The sequence below is a fragment of the Lynx rufus genome, unplaced genomic scaffold (genome assembly GCF_022079265.1).
Source record: "Lynx rufus isolate CCGP_SWC_20201006 ecotype Redwood Valley unplaced genomic scaffold, mLynRuf1.p SCAF_5, whole genome shotgun sequence".
Taxonomy (NCBI): domain Eukaryota; kingdom Metazoa; phylum Chordata; class Mammalia; order Carnivora; family Felidae; genus Lynx; species Lynx rufus.
This window is the reverse complement of record NW_025814867.1, coordinates 28,581,019-28,598,239: the sequence shown is the minus strand read 5'-3', so window position 1 is coordinate 28,598,239 and position 17,221 is coordinate 28,581,019. Positions and strand designations below refer to the sequence as shown.

Genomic DNA, 17,221 nt, shown 5'->3' with positions numbered 1-17,221 from the left:
TGAATTTTAAAGAGAATTGGAACCATGAAAGCTTCAAGTGTTATAAAATTGATAGTCCCTCTGTAGTTTCCATCACAAAATATCTTTAGTACAGTAATAAACAAAATGATGCATATGCAAATATTTTATAAAGATAGAAAAATTCCCTGCAACAGTTATAATTATCACTGTATAACAAACTCTCACCTTTACTGATAAAGTGGAACAAGACCTGGGGCAAGATGTGGGCTTAGGCTCAAGTTCTATACCAGGAGTGGCTAACGTGACAGATGAAGAGCTGCTGGTGGCACTCACCGCTGTCTAGGACTACAGTGTATTTATTTCAAATGTTCATGCCTGCTTCCTATGAATGTGACAATTGTTACTGTTGCCAGAGTGTAGCTAGTAAGCCTCAATTTGGTAGCTTCAGAGAAGTCTCCCAGAGAAAGTTACCTTCTAGCTACTTTATCAATATAATTTGCAAGTTATTTCTTCTGTTTCAAAAGCTCCAAAACTCAGCAGCATTCTCTCAAGGTCACAAAAGGAATATCTTTGCTCTAAATCACCAGACCAATCCCATGTTGTTACTGAGGAAGCACCCATTGGGAGAGAACAAGATATTTCAGAGTACCTCTTAACCATGGAAATGTTCAATTACATTTTACCTGCTTGGAAAATATCCACACATTGTGATCAACATGTTCAATATAAGGGTAGCAAGGTCAGTTTCATTTAGTACAGCCTGTCCACTGGCTAACAGACACCACTTAAGCTGAGGTATTGCCTGAAGTGGTCGCCATCCATCCATGCCTTGAGCCCAGCATCTGGTTTTTGCATTTAACATTCCTTTGGTCCACAATTCTTGCATCTAAATGAATGGAAGGCACCATTATTACAAACATGAATGAAGCAAAATGAAGTTTGCTAATGTCTTGTATTCTGTGATAAATACATGAACTATGGGAATTTACATGCAAGTGTACAATCAAAAAAACAGTAACAAACTTTTGTTGACAAGCCTTCAGGAACCTGAATTAGGTTACTGATGTAGGAAAATTACCATACAGTTGGCCAACCTGCAGAGCATAAAGAACACTGGAAAGAATGCAAACAGTAGGCAGATGGTAAAATGATCAAGATATAAACAAGCTAAAGGCTTGGTCTTCTATAAAACTATGTTTGGCTAAATTCCAACTGAGCCTGGGAGGGCAAGATCAAGTATCAGCAAACGTTAAGATGGAAATTATACCTGGATTGCACAGGCAACTTTCAATAATTTCAGACTTCATATTAAAGTTTACCTGGTTCATTCCATAATAGAAGTGTTACAGTTTAAAAAGCTTATTAATACTCATAAGATTATATAATACCTTATAACTATTAAGGTAGCAACTATTATTATTTTAAAATTCATTAAAAATCTGAATGCTACCTCCATAGCAAGGGCCCATAAACAGTAAGGTTTGAAGACACAACTGTGTCTGCATGTCTGTGTGTATGTGTATGTGTGGTTCTTTAGAACTGCAAGCCATCTAATCCTTCATATGGAAAATGAATGGCAGAGCCGTTGGAGCTAATGATAGTAATTCAAACCATAGTTTAACAATCTTCAACACCCCTACGTTTGCTAAGCAGCAGGGCATAAGAAAGACTAAGACCATCACAAAAAGTTCTTCTAAGACACAAACCTCATGAAATCCATATGGGCCGCTCCTCTCTTTGTCTGCATTGCCAAAGTACCATTCCTTTTCACTCTCTCTTTTCATATCTGGAGCAGCTTCAATTACATTGCTCTAAGTTTTAAAAAGATTTAGTTATTTTCCAAGGCAGAAATCTAAGGGGCCAGATATCATAAAAAGTAACACAGTACTAATTTCCTGGGTTTACATTCCTTTAGAAAATCACCTTTCACATGACTTTTTCAGAGTTAAGAATCAAACGTCTGACCTAGTAGTTCAAAAAAGCTATTTCCTTATTAATATGCATTTGAAATAAATGGTTTCCTAAATTCACTTGGCAATCGAAGTTAAATTCAAAGACATTTACATTCCCTATGGTCATTAATAAATTCTTAGTACAATAACATTTTAGTAGCAAAGAATATTACAAATAACTATATAAATAAACACGTTAACCTTAAACCACAATGCTGAAAATCCTTAAATTCTTTTGAGGGAAAAAACTCATCCAACTAAAAGTTTCAATAAGCATCCAAGATCAAAGAGTTAAAATACCAAAAATTTTTAATACTATTAAACACTTTCAATTTACTACCCTCACTACAGATACTTATAATTTTATAGGTCAATGTTTATGAGAACCTAAGAGAAAAATTTTATGTAGTTAGTGTATTTTATTAAAACAAGGTTTTAACTACCCTATTAACTTTTGGTTTGATTCATATAGAGAGGCACAGCAAAGTAGTCAAGAGCAAAGACTTCCAGATTCTAACTCTGGCTCTGTTTCTTAATGCATGACTTTGGACAATACACTTGGCTTCTCTGTCCCACAATTTCTTCATCTGTAAAATGGGAGGGCTGTCATGGAATTTAAAGAGTTGATACATCATTGGGGCGCCTGGGTGGCTCAGTCGGTTGAGCATCCAACTTCGGATCAGGTCATGATCTCACGGTCTGGGGGTTCGAGCCCCGCAACGGGCTCTGTGCTGACAGCTCAGAGCCTGGAGCCTGCTTTGGATTCTGTGTCTCCCTCTCTCTCTGCCTGTCCCCTGCTCGTGCTCTCTCAAAAATAAACATTAAAAATTTTTTTAAAGAGTTGATATATCACGTATACAAGAATAGTACCTGGTATACTGTAATGCTATACATGCATTACAATTACTAGCATTTATCCCTGATAATAGAAAATGCCATATTCTAAATATTCATCAAATAGCACTTTTGTACACAATTCAGCCAAAAACTAAGAATATCTCAAACCAGATTAAACAAAAACAAACCACCACAAAAATCACCAAGCTAGGTATAGGTCTCTTGTACAAGTTAGGTGTCAGAAAAGACCTTTTAGTAAAGACTTGCAGCTCTACCCTCTTACTGGCTGGTTTCAATAAGGGCTCCAGATTGCTAAAGACAAAGTATATTCTCAGTGGCTAGAACTAAAAGTTCTAGTTCCATAACTGATAGTCAGTTTAAATCTTAAAGATCACATTGCCTCAAAATAAGCCACATTAGAAATACCGTTACTTTAAAAGACAAGAGACACAAGAAAAATAAAACTGGATCAACACTGTCCATTTTAGACTGCTCTTATGGTTATTTTAACTTTTTGTGTGTGACCTAATCTCTTGGGCATTAGTTCTATCGTAATTATTGGATATCTTAATTATTGGCTATATTCATGGCCATGTATACTGACATGTTTTCATGCCAAATTTTTATGATTCTTTTGATCCTAAATTGTACTCGAAGACCATTAAACTTGTAAAATCTAGATAAGCATACATACTTGCAGTGGTACTGTAGCTCGGCTTACGTGGAGATGTGCAAGGGTAAGCAAGTCCACGAGGATCCTAATTCCATTTGAATCCATGAGATCCTTAACATTTCTCTGGAAGACAAAGACACCTTTACATAATTGAAAATGTTTCTTCCAAATAGGTACTATTACCTACAAGACTCCCAAAGAAGAAAATATTTAGAATCTTGTTGGAAAGACTGACCTACAACTGATATTACTTAGTATTCAAGGAACATGAATTCGAGGAACATGAATTTAGATAAATGTGAAAAGAGCCAAGAGATCGCATAAGAATTTTTACTTAAACATATTCTGAGAAAATTAAAATAAAAATAAAGCCTAGCAGGAATAACACCCACGATAAACTCTCTGGTTCTCCAAGTATCCTGCATTTTCCTAGGTTATTTTTGTTAATAAACAGATTATAATCAGAAATAAAATATGGTATATTAAAAAACCTTTTAACGTTCCAGTTTGTTTTTGTAAACTTAAGGCAAAACTGGTAATTTCTTATAAGTTAGAAATATACAATTTAAATTTCCTTAAGACTTATTAATTACACTTCATTTTAAAACGTGCATCATCTTCTAAAGATGAGACTGAAACTAAACAAATTAAAATATAAAGATCTGCTCAGATTTCATTGCAACACCATATAATTGTGAACTGATGCTATATTTACAACTATAAATTCTTGTTGGAAACAGTATGAGCCTATTAAAATGTCTTAAAAAGAAAATGTGAAGAGCTAAACGGAGTCTTCAGTTTATGTCTTCAAATTAATTATCATCAAAATATACACTGAATAAATTAGAAACTTTCCATTTTATGTCAAACATTTGTCTTACTAAAAGTCCAATCTTAAAGAGTCCCTAAAGAATAATCGGATAATGATTTCATCCCTCATTATTCTTCATTCAGAATTTGATTAGTCTTAATTTATTTAGTATCTGTAAGAGTAGGACAGAATGTGCAGAGAATATCTGACAAAAAATTTTCACTCAGGTAGAGCACACTCCTTTCAACTAAAAGGAGAAAATAAGAAAAGAATCACATCTGGATAATTAACCCAAACTGTAATAATTTATTTTTTGTTATATACTTATGTGATTTATTTGAAAACAATTGCTTATTTAGGCAAAGATACCGCACCTTATTAAGGATCAACTTGTTAAGGAAGAGGATCAACCGATCTCGTTCAAGTTTGTCTGTGCACTAATGAAATAAATGAGAATTTAGTCAGAAGTGAGAGAAACACAAATGAAGATTATCATCATCACTGGACAAAATCAACAACAGTCAATAAGAAATAGTGTCATCTTTTTTTTTTTTTTTTTTTAAAGTAGGTTCTACATGTAGCATGGAGCCCAACGCAGGGCTTTAAATCATGATCCTGAGATCAAAGCCTAAGCTGAGATCAAGATGCTTTGGCTAACTGAGCAACCCAGGTGCCCCAAAATAAGATCTTTTAAACATCAAGAAAATGAGAGAAGACTGTAATTCATCAATGACTTGCATTCTCTGCAATTTTATATAACTTATCCAATTTCCCTAGGAAGGCATTTATTTTATTTTATTTTTTCAATATATGAAGTTTATTGTCAAATTAGTTTCCATACGACACCCAGTGCTCATCCCAAAAGGTGCCCTCCTCAATACCCATCACCCACCCTCCCCTCCCTCCCCCCCATCAACCCTCAGTTTGTTCTCAGTTTTTAAAAAATATGGAACACTTCACGAGTTTGCGTGTCATCCTTGCACAGGGGCCATGCTAATCTTCTCTGTATCGTTCCAATTTTAGTAGATGTGCTGCCGAAGCGAGCATGGAAGGCATTTATTTTAAAAGTCAAAAACAGATATATAGCTTTAAGAATGTATATAAAAATGAAATAAATAAAAGAATTGGCCCAAATGATGTGAATGCAAACTGGTGCAGCCACTCTGGAAAACAGTATGGAGGTTCCTCAAAAAACTAAAAATAGAACTACCCTACGACCCAGCAATTGCACTACTGGGGCATTTATCCACGGGATACAGGTGTGCTGTTTCGAAGGGACACATGCACCCCAATGTTTATAGCAGCACAATCAACAATAGCCAAAGTATGGAAAGAGCCCAAATGTCCATCAATGAATAAATGGATAAAGAAGATGTGGTATATATATACAATAGAGTATTACTTGGCAATCAAAAAGAATGAAATCTTGCCATTTGCAACTACATGGATGGAACTAAAGGGTATTACGCTAAGTGAAATTAGAGAAAGACAAGTATATGACTTCACTCATGTGAGGACTTTAAGAGACAAAACAGATGAACATAAGGGAGGGGACACAAAAATAATATAAAAACAGGGAGGGGTACAAAATATGACACTCATAAATATGGAGAACTGAGGGTTACTGGAGGGGTTGTGGGAGGGAGGGGATGGGCTAAATGGGTAAGGGCAGTAAGGAATCTACTCCTGAAATCATTGTTTCACTATATGCTAACTAGTTTGGATGTAAACTAAAAAAAAAAAAAAAGAATTGGCCCAAATGATACTTCTCAAGTAAATATTCTAAAGAATGATTAATGATGTTTCACATAAATCACATCATGATGAACACAAAACAAGAAGGAAAAATATATCTACCTAAAAATTACAAATGGTATGCCACAAATACTCAGGTTCACTGGAGTAACAGTGAATTGGAATTCAATAGTACAAACTGGTATAACAGCAAAGAAAGATTTTTCATCTGGTTATGTTATTTCCTAGGTACATTTTGTAACCTTATCCAGAATCAGTTTCTTAATGTACAAAGCATGACTGACACATAAGGTAACTATAACAAGCACTGATTATAAAAACCATTTAAAAATTGGTGAAATAGGGGCACGCGGGCGGCTAAACGTCTGACTTCCACTCAGGTCATGATTTCACAGTTCATGGGTTTGAGCCCCACATCAGGCTCTGTGCTGACAGCTCAGAGCCTGGAGCCTATTTCAGATCCTGCGCCTCCCTCTCTCTCTGCCCCTCCCCAATTTATGCTCTCTCATTCTCTCTCAAAAAATGAATAAACATTAAAAATTTTTAAATAAAAATTGGTAAAATGGTGCAAAGGCAGTTCACTGAAATTTAAATGGTTAAATGTAAAAGAAACAGAAGCACAAATGAAAGAACAAAGTGTATATACTGCAATAAGTAGGTAACACTCAAATTTGGGCTGCACTAGATGAATGGATCAGTATGTTCTTTCCCCCAGCCAAACTCAAGTGTCAAATGACAAACTTTCTAAAATGTGCTAACTCAAGGTTCCCTTTTTTTGGTTACCACTGTAGTTCTAAAAAGTTTTACTATCTTCACACTTAGAAATTTAGTATGCTAGCATCATTTAAGACTTTTTCCAAAGTGGAAAACCAAATATACACACAAATCTAAGAGTCACTATTTCTTTTACACACCTGTCCAGCTCATCCATACTTCACTGACATGGACAAACACTAACCCATTTATTAGTCATTTTCCTATTCATCTAACTTATATTTAAGTGAGTATTAAGTAAATTACACAAAAATTCATGCAGAAAGTTATGGTAACAATGTAATCAAACAGAATTTAGTTTTAAAAATGTAACAAGTACCCCAAATGCACTACCACACAGCAATTTCCTTAAATGATATCCTTACCCTCTCTAACATTCCAATGATATATCTCGTATCTGTAAAGGGTCCTATTTCTTCATGACATCTGCCATAAACAATAGCAAGGGCTTGTAAACATAAACACTTCATGTTTACTTTTGGGGTGAGAAGGAAACGATGATAGAGCTCATTGAAAAACTCATACCTAGATTAAAAAAAAAAAGTTCACAATAGAATTAGCCATGAAACTACTAGTGAAAACAAATACAACAAGATATGAAGAGTAGCTTACGATCTCTTAATTGATCCACTTTCTTCATTCTCATCTTCCTCCAATAGTAACCTCAGGTAATAGTCTCCTATTTTGATTTCCTCTGCGAGGCACTCATATTTAACCTTTATTAATAAATGCAAATTAGATTATTTTAGTTTACAGGAAGTTTTTGACAGTTTCCACATAATCATTTCTCAAATTCTGTTCAGAGCTTTTTTCTTTTCTTGTTAAGATCACCTTTAACAGAAAAAAAAAGTCATCATTTCTTAAAATATCTGGTAATTATGATTAATATGACCTACTATTTTATTTAAGTGTTAAAGAGCAGGAATTACATACCAATTTTATGAATATGAAACTTGCTGATAAAAACTTCCACAGGACTATATGGTATTAATGAGGTTTAAGGGAAGGAAAACTCAAAACACTGTTAACAGATTATCTGCTTCATTCCCTTCTCAGTTTGCCATGACCAACTACAGAGTAAATGATCCGGCATCATACACGGCTTGTGCAATTCACACAAGGAACCTCAGGTTTCCCTCATCTCCCAACATATCAACTACATTTTATGGTGTAATTTTTGTTTTGTTTTGTTTTGTTTTGTTTTGAGAGAGAGAGAGAGAGAGAGAGAGAGAGAGAGAGAGAGAGAGAGAGAGAGATAGAATATGAACAGAGGAGAGGGAGAGAGAGAATCCCAAGCAGGGTCCATGCTCAGTGCAGAGCCCAAAGTGGGGCTTGATCCTAGGACCCTGGAATCATAACCTGAGCTGAAATCAAGAGCCAAACAATCAAGTGACTGAGCCACCCAGACGACCCTATTGTATATTTTTATTTACTCATTCTCTGTATGTCAAATTACCCCAGATTACAAAAGAGGTGATACATGAAGGAGGAGCCCATGATCAGGAGCTAAGGCAGCACCATAACCCTTGTACTCAGACTATTACAAAAAGGAATTCCTTGACCAGATTATTAAATTCTTTTTCCAAAGCCTAAAATAACTGATTTCTAAAAATATAAATTATATAAAATCATGCATGCACACACACACATTTCACTTTCTGTAAATTCTGAGCATTCAATTCATTCGACTTCTATCTATTAAGCATATAATACTGTGTGTGCCATGCACTGTTCTAGTCATCAGGGATACAGCAATAAACAAACATAAAAATTACTGTCCTTATAGAAGCAGCAGATAAAAAAGTAAAATATGGGGGCACCTGGGTAGCTCAGTCGGTTAAGTGTCTGACTCTTGGTTTCGGCTCAGGTCATGATCTCATGGTTTGTGAGATCAAGCCCCCTGTCAGGCTTGCTAACAGTGCCAGAGCCTGCCTGGAATTCGCTCTCTTCTCTCTGTGCCCCTCTCATTGTGCACATGTATATATGCTCTCAAAATAAATAAATATTTTAAAAAGTAAAGTATAATTAACAGTTGGGTGACAGTGCTATGGTGAAATAAGGCAGGGAAAAAGGACAGTGTGTGTGCTTATGCGGGGGGGGGGGGGCAGGGGGAGGGATATTCATGTACAAAAAGGGCTGCATGTTTAAACAGACTGGCCAGGAAGGGTCTATTCAGATGATGATATGCAGGAAAAGACCTGAAGGAGAAAACAAGTTGAGGCTATCCAGGAAAAATAATATTTTAGTTAAGCAGGAATACCAAGTAGAAAGACCTTGAGTCAAGAACATGAATTTGGTGTTTCCAGGGAAGTCAGTGTTGCTGGAGCAAAAGTGAAAGGCTCAGTAGTAGAACATGAGAACAAAGAAACAATGCTGCGGGTCGGGGGGTGCACAGATCCTGTAAGTCATTTCAAGGACCCAGGCTTTGACAAAGTAAGATGGGAAATGACAGTGACAGAAGCACCAGAGGGCTCTGGTGAGCACAGGAGAGACATGATCTACTTACATTTTAACAAGATCATAATGCTGCTATGTTGATAACATTACAGGGAGGCAAGAGTGGAAGCAGATATACTGATATAATCCCATAGAAAATGGTTGGGTTCTGGATCAATTTGGAGGATGCACTGAATAGGATTTGCTGATAAATTAGGTTTGGGGTATAAGAGAAAAGAGGACTTCAAGGGTTTTGACTAGAAAATAAGGAGGAGCCATTATCTAAGATCAAAAAGACTACAAGGAAAGTAGGTTTAGGGAAAGAATAAGAGCACAGTTTAAGAGCTATACTCTAGAAGCTTACTGGATATCCAATTAGAAGATAAAAGTATGAGGTTGGGGCGTCTGGGTGGCTCAGTCGGTAGAGCATCCAACTTAGGCTCAGGTCATGATCTCACGGCTTGTGGGTTCGAGCTCCACGTCCGGCTCTGTGTGACAGTTCAGAGCCTGGAGCCTGCTTCTGATTCTGTGTCCCTCTCTCTCTCTGCTCCTCCCTGGCTTGTGGTCTCTCTCTCTCTCTCTCTCTCTCAAGAATATTAAAAAATTGTTTCTAAAGATAAAAGTATGAGGTCAAGAAAAAGAAAACCTGAGCTAAAAATATGGAAGCCACCAGCAAATAAAAAATACTGGAAGCCACAAGAATGGTGAAGATCACTGAGACAATGAATATAAGTAAGAGGTCCAAGCACTGGTCCTCTGGGACAATTTAGCAGTTGGGGAAATAAGACAAATGAACAAAGAAGGAGGAATGCACCGTGAAGGAGGAGAAAATCCAGGAGAACACAGGGTCCCAAAACCAAGTAAAGGAAGTTTTTCAAGGAGGAGAGAATGAGCACAAATTGTTTTATTTTGGAAATGCAGTTGAATTCAAGATCAAAGCCTGTGGGGTCATGAGTAGGTTCATATTTACAGCTGTTATGAGAGTTTACATTATACACACAAATAAGATTATCTACCACCACCATTGTTTTTTTTACCAACATGTTTCTTGATCTTGTTTTGTTGTTCTTCACATCAATATTTTAATAGAAAAGCAAAATATGGCCACATTCACAAAACTACCACAAAAAAATTAAACAAGGTACAAATAGAAGAAAAAAGGGAGAACAGGCTATGTTTTAATGGAGAAAAAAAAAATCTAAGGAGAAAAAAAACAAGCAAAGAACAGATCTGGAAAGTATAGGATCCAATTCATTAACCCTCTACATGGTTTTCAGGCACAAAGCTGAGTTACTTAACGTAAGTAATTTTAAGTTTTTGTCTCAGGCAAATGTTAAAATTTTCTTTTAACATTTTAACATTTCTTTAACATATTTTCCCCACAAAATTAAGAAGGTAAAAATGTTATATAACCACAAATCTTAAAAAAAAAAAACCTCCAAAAATAACATGTGCTTTAAAAAAAAAATTAATATTACAAAGTTAAACTTTACCTCAAATTCATGGTGGTTCCAAGAGATCACATTAGCACTACCAAGCTCTCTATCAATATTAAATGCTCTCATTTCAGATTCAAGACTATCTCTCAGTTCTTCTCGTGTTTTGAAATTCCAAATTAGGTTTGACTTGGCATGATCCTGACCAAACCTATGCATATAATCAGAAAATAGTAGTAAACGATAAACTTTTTAAAAATCTATAAATACCCCTTATTACATTTTATAGTAAAAAAAACAGTGGAATTAATAAACTCCAAAAAGTATAATGAAGAAAATAAAATCTCTGTAAAGTACAGTACAATATAGAGTCTTGGTGACAGGTATCAGATACACACTGTAAAATTCTTTGACCTTTTTTGTATCTTTTCAAGCTTTCATAATAAAATGCTAGCGGAAAAAAATGAACCTAAACTGTAAAACAAATCTGTGTAGATTTCAAACCAAGGAACTGTTATTTCAATTTCAGTATTTATTACTGGTATAAATTCCAGTCATAAAATAATTATAATCAAAAATCAAATTTCACGTTGGAGATAAGAATTTCTGAACTATGGAGTGTGAAGTGTGTAGGATGAGCAACATTCTAGATAAGAACGTTACAAACTACCTAAGGAAGAATATGACTAAACTGCCAAACTCAGATTGGTATTTACAAAATATCTTCCTTTTGTTCCTGGAATAATTTAACTTGTGATAAACTTGGACCCAGGTCTGAACTGGAGGTAGAGGGGCATCATATCCTTTTCACTTTCATTCTGCAACCCTTCTAGAAAGTCTAATGTCAGAATTCCAAGACAGTTCTAGGGAAGACAACATAAAAGAATTCCTGAGGAAGAAACCAATATTCTTAAGGCCATACTATATACTGTATCTATACTATATGCTTTAAAAGTATATTTTGGGAAGTATATTATATATAAAAGTATATGTGGGAAGTTTCCAAAGCAAAGCAGTATTTTCCTTTATTAGCCAAGGTATAATCAATGTCAGCTTCCAGAATAAGTACAGTAAGTTATCCCCAAAAGTTTAGCAAATCCCCAAAATGTTCCTAAGTCTTTCAATGTGTATATATCTGTGTGTGTTTGGGGTGGAGGAACAGGAGGCAGGAGCAGTGGATGGAGAGAAGGGGTCAATAGATCAGAAAGGCTGGACAAGCATAAAAAGGCCAGCTAAGCTGGATACCCATTTACCTCAAGTCTCATGTTTTCATCCATCTACCTCTTTTAAGACCCCATTTCTAACAAGGCTTAAAGGTTGTAATGCTTAAACTGATTACCTCAAAGCCTTAATAAAATTTTAAAAGTGACTTTAGCTCCTCAGACAACCAACACTCTATAAAAGACATTAATTTTATGGAAGCATCATTAATCATACCGATCTTAACAGTTACAGTTTTTTAACTTAATGCTGTAAAAGTACTCATCGCATAAGTACTAATTTCATGCATGAAAAACCTATGATGATTCCTCTAATGGCAATGCCAAACTTTATCTGTTGGAAGAGAGGCTTTAAGTTTACCTGTAATAGAAGAGATCCCAATTTGCTTCTATTTTTATTCTTTGTCTTCTCTTTCGAAGAACAACTGGCTTTTGATTTATATTCTGGAAAAACAAAAACAAAAACAAAAAACTTCATAGTGCTCAATCTGGGACTAGCAAATAGGCTCAGTCAGAAAATCATCACTTTTTAAGTGATGAGAGACATTTCCTACATCAAATTTTGGCAGAAACAAGTTAATGAAGCAAAATCTATAAAATATGAAGATAAAATATTAGATTATTTCACAAAATACTATTGTGCTAGCAGGTATTTCCACAGTGTTGTTGAAATATTTTCCATTGTAGCCTAGTTGTTCCAACACCAAACTGTTACAGTTTACAGTGATGACTGATAAAATTTATGAGTCAAAAACAGTGACTTGTTTTAAACATTTACATGCAGTTAATACACAAGTCATGGGAAAATAATAAATGCAAAAGATTATAGGTTATTAAACTGCCACCAAAGCCATAATGCGCAAGTATAAAATTGAAATAGCTAACAGACAAGAAATAAGAATCTACATTCAGACACGTGAGGTGAGACTTGAATTTAATTTATTAGACAAAGAATCTCAAAGACAACTCCACATGCCAGGCAGTTTAATGCATTTCACACATGTAGCAGGGACTTAAACTCACCATATTGTTTCTGTCCTGAATTTAATTGTAAAAAGGAAAAAATAAAAGTTTTAAAGAAAATAAAAATAACAGAGTGAGCGTGAGTTAAGCTGTATCTATCACACAAATTCCATGAGGATGTCACCAATACAAATTACCTCCACCTTAAGACACCTGCTTCTCTAAGTCTGTGACTCAGATTTTAGGCAGTCATAAACCCATTTGAGAATTCAAAGAAAGCAATGGCCTCCTATTCCAGAGAAAGACATACATAAGGTTTATAACCGGAGGGTAAGATTTCAAGGATTTCTTAAAGTCTATATATGGGCTGGCAGTTAGGTATCTCTGCTCCAAGTAAAACCTGTAGATACGGCAGATGTTAAAATTGTAGTCCTTAATGTGACAGAACCAAAAAGTAGAAAGTATTATAAATTAAAACATGAAAGTCTGTAACTTCATTAAAGTGGCAAATTACCTAAAATAAAGCAAGAAAACAGACCAGATGACATAAAAAGAATAAAGGCTAAATGAGTAATGAATTTTAAAAAGTAAATGCTGTTTGAAAAATAAAATCTATTGGTTATATAAGGAAATGTCTCCTACAAAGTTGTAATTCTGTGCACTCTCATGAAAACTCACGTAAAGTGACTTGAATAAAGCAATAAATAATTCAAAAATTTAGTTTATTGATAAACCTTTCTCTAAATTAGAGAATTAAACCTTTCTCTAATTAGAGAATTAAGGAGCACTTTCTTCAATTTCCCCTGCTCTCAGGACAAAAAGCTGGGGGTCTAGAGTAGTGAAAACGTAAATGCTATACATAAAAAATACAACCAGCTCTCCATAAACAGAGCTCATGGACTCAGAAACTTAGGCTAAAACCCTTAACTAGCTAAACAAATTCCTCAACTAAAAAAAAAAAAAAAAAAATTTTAAATAGAAGTAATTTTATACATTAGCCAAAGATTATTAATTGGACACAGAACATTAGCTACAAATGAAATTGACTTACTAAACGTTCTGATTATATAAGAAATGCAGTTCATTTCAAGGCTAGCCAGTTAATCTTGACAATGGTTAGTTTTCAGACTAGCTAAAGCACATGATCATTCCATATATGGGTGTTAATATTTCTACAAAGAAAATAGTCACAAAGATTATTCACTGTTTTCTAAAGAAATTAATGTTAAAAATAGTACCATGGCAAAAATAATCCATTTGCTACCAAAACAGTTTCTTGACCAGCATATATACTGGGCATCATTTTTTGCTCAACATTTCAGATAACACTCGTAAATGAAACCAACAGACCAATAAAACATTATTTATGTTAAAAAATATATTCTTTTCCTTCTGAATTGTTCTCTTTAAATAACAAATGCTTCAGGGCACCTGGGTGGCTCAGTCGGTTAAGCATCTGACCTCAGCTCAGGTCATGATCTCGTGAGTTCGAGCCCTGCGTGGGCTCTGTGCATACAGCTCTGAGTCTGGAGCCTGCTTCAGATTCTGTGTCTCCTCCTCTCTCTGACCCTCCCATGCTCATGCTCATGCTCAGTCTCTCAATAATAAATAAATGTTAAAAAAATTTTTTTTAAATAACAAATGCTATCCACATTTAGAACTAAAATAAAGTAACTTTGTGCTAAAACTTATGCTGGATAAATGTTACGTAAGAAAGCTGATTCCAATAACTTATTTTCAGTTAGATAATTATATCCAACAGCTTGAGTAACTATTATTTTAGAAATGGGCTTAACTACGTGAAGTCAGCTCCTAATTTTTTATTAACTGAAAATCATTCATATCCCTATTTATAGATTTTTGACTTTCCAAATGTAACAGCAATATTATCATGACAGATATGTATAGTGTTTCTATTGTTACTTTTTATAATAAAAAAGCAAAGCAACACTACAGAACAGAGAAGGGAGATACTGTTATTCTGATTTTATGAAAGAGGAAAGTAATGTTCTGAAAACCCGTAACTTATGTTTGGGGTTAATAAATGATAAAACTAGGGGTGCTTGGGTGGCTCAGTCAGTTAAGTATTTGATTCTTGATTTTAGCTCAGGTCATGATTTCACATGATTTCACTCACAGTTTGTGAGTTTGAGCCCCACAGGGGGCTCTGCACTGACAGTGTGGAGCCTGCTTAGGATATTCATATTGTCTCTCTCTCTCTCTCTCTCCCTCTCTCTGTCCTTTCCACAGTCTCTTCCCCCATGCCCAAAATAAATGAATAAACTTAATCAGAAAGCCTATCTAGTGATTCTTTATATTGCATATGCCACTCATACAAATCAGCACGAACGCATTTATGCTCAAGCTCTAAAGAACTGAATTTTGGTCTCATTTTCACATAGACACACAAGACTGTTATGTTCTGCTACACCTGATGCCTTATGTTTGGAAGTTCTGGAAATTCATAAGAAACCTGTTTAGCAAGATATTTATATTATTTTCTCTGTATAAAGAAATAGCTACCATAAGCGAAAAGATGCTCAAAAGCAAAGAATCTCAGTGTGGTTAACAAAAACTGTGAGACCAAGTCAACTTTTATAGTTGACTTAACCACTGCACATTACATCCTAGAGAGAAGAGTGTATTACTGAAATTAGGTTCTACTGATTATATATACTACATGCTGAAGAATCAGACCTGACCTGATTTGAGGAGCTAATATTGAAATTTAAGTGCATACAGTAAGTTTAATTTAAAAATATGAAACTTATGGGGTGCCTGTGTGGCTCAGTCGGTTGAGCAACTGACTTTGGCTCAGGTCATGATCTCACAGCTTGTGGGTTTGAGCTCTGCATCAGGCTGTGTGCTGTCAGTTTGGAGCCCGGAGCCTGCTTCAGATTCTGTGTCTCCCTCTCTCTCAGTCTCTCTCAAATCAGTCTCTCTCAAAAATAAATAAACTTTAAAAAAATGTTTTGTTTTGTTTTAATTTTTTTTTCAACGTTTATTTATTTTTGGGACAGAGAGAGACAGAGCATGAACGGGGGAGGGGCAGAGAGAGAGGGAGACACAGAATCGGAAACAGGCTCCAGGCTCTGAGCCATCAGCCCAGAGCCTGATGTGGGGCTCGAACTCACAGACCACGAGATCGTGACCTGGCTGAAGTCGGAGGCTTAACCGACTGCGTCACCCAGGTGCCCCTAAAAAAATGTTTTTTAATAAATAAGTAAATATATATATTTGTATGTGAATATATATATATATATTCGTGAAACTTATTACCAAAACACTGGTCTGGCTAGGTCTGAATAAAAATGCTAAACAAGAAGAGCACCTTTACTTTTATAGCCATAAAATAAAATTTCAGAGGGGTGCCTGGGTCACTCAGTTGTTAAGCATCTGACTTTGGCTCAGGTCATGATCTCACAGTTTGTGAGCTCAAGCCCCACTTTGGGTACAAATGAGCCCTACTTCTCTCCTTCTTTCTCTGCCCCTCCTGGGATTCTCTCTCTCTGTCCCTCACACAATTGCACGCATGTGCTCTCCCTCAAAAAATAAATTAAGTTAAAATAAAAGTAAAATTCAGAGAAGGAAGAAAAAGAGATACATATGGATAAAGAAGTATAGGAACTGAAAATCATGGAAGAAAACTTAAGAGTGAAATTTTACATTCAATTTAATATAAAATACCTAAGTAAAAACCTAATCACAGATTCTTAAAACTATGAATTAAGAAAAACTTATATAAAAATATGAATCAATTAGGTGACACTTCTTCGTATGTTCAATCAGAAATACTGGACTACCATCTCTGTGAACAGGAACAATGAAAGTAAGCCTGGGATATACAGAAGTGCTAGAAGTTTGGATGCAGATTTTATTTTTACCTCTTTTTGTGCAATGCCCATTCTATCCCTCCAGTGCATCAACACAAGATCTACTTTTTCTTTGGCAAATTTTTCAACTTCCTTAGCAGCTTTCCCAGCTAGTCTTTGCCATTCTGGAACTTTATTAAATTTTCCATACTGATCCTGTAAAATAATGTTAAAATCCATTACAGTCCTGTTTGTAAACTTATTTTTAAAATCCAAGTAAAGCTGAGTCACACTATTTGTTTTACATGATAAAATACATACTGGATGTTGGGGGCTCAGTGAAGAAACAAAGTGAAAATTTCTACAATAAATTACACTTTTGTCCAAGAAATCTTAACTTTTCTGCTTAAGTTTCAAGATGATTCCTATGTGAGGGGTGGTGGGATGTGAATGGGAGATGGGTGCAAATAGAAAAATGGGATGAGGAAAGGAAAAGAACACATACAAGACATTATTACAACAGTGTATCTTGAAAGATGTTTAAGTAAATTTTCTCAGAGATAGCCCAACCTTAATAATAAAGATAGCTTT

At 35.2% G+C, this 17,221-nt stretch overlaps 1 protein-coding gene and 1 non-coding gene across 2 annotated transcripts in view; both read right to left on the bottom strand.

Annotated features, from left to right (window-relative positions):
- Nucleotides 1-17,221, bottom strand: part of DNAJC13 (DnaJ heat shock protein family (Hsp40) member C13) — a 125,426-nt gene that overhangs the window by 49,494 nt on the left and 58,711 nt on the right. The window contains exons 20-28 of the mRNA XM_047099768.1: nucleotides 16,703-16,846; nucleotides 12,217-12,299; nucleotides 10,693-10,846; nucleotides 7,376-7,479; nucleotides 7,129-7,288; nucleotides 4,609-4,671; nucleotides 3,445-3,546; nucleotides 1,668-1,772; nucleotides 645-847 (exon numbers count right to left, since the gene is read on the bottom strand). Coding sequence (XP_046955724.1) covers nucleotides 645-847; nucleotides 1,668-1,772; nucleotides 3,445-3,546; nucleotides 4,609-4,671; nucleotides 7,129-7,288; nucleotides 7,376-7,479; nucleotides 10,693-10,846; nucleotides 12,217-12,299; nucleotides 16,703-16,846 — 1,118 coding nt within the window. The remainder of the gene's footprint in view (nucleotides 1-644; nucleotides 848-1,667; nucleotides 1,773-3,444; nucleotides 3,547-4,608; nucleotides 4,672-7,128; nucleotides 7,289-7,375; nucleotides 7,480-10,692; nucleotides 10,847-12,216; nucleotides 12,300-16,702; nucleotides 16,847-17,221) is intronic.
- Nucleotides 5,175-5,281, bottom strand: LOC124527484 (U6 spliceosomal RNA). The gene has a single exon (XR_006965907.1). It is a non-coding gene; the product is annotated as a U6 spliceosomal RNA (small nuclear RNA).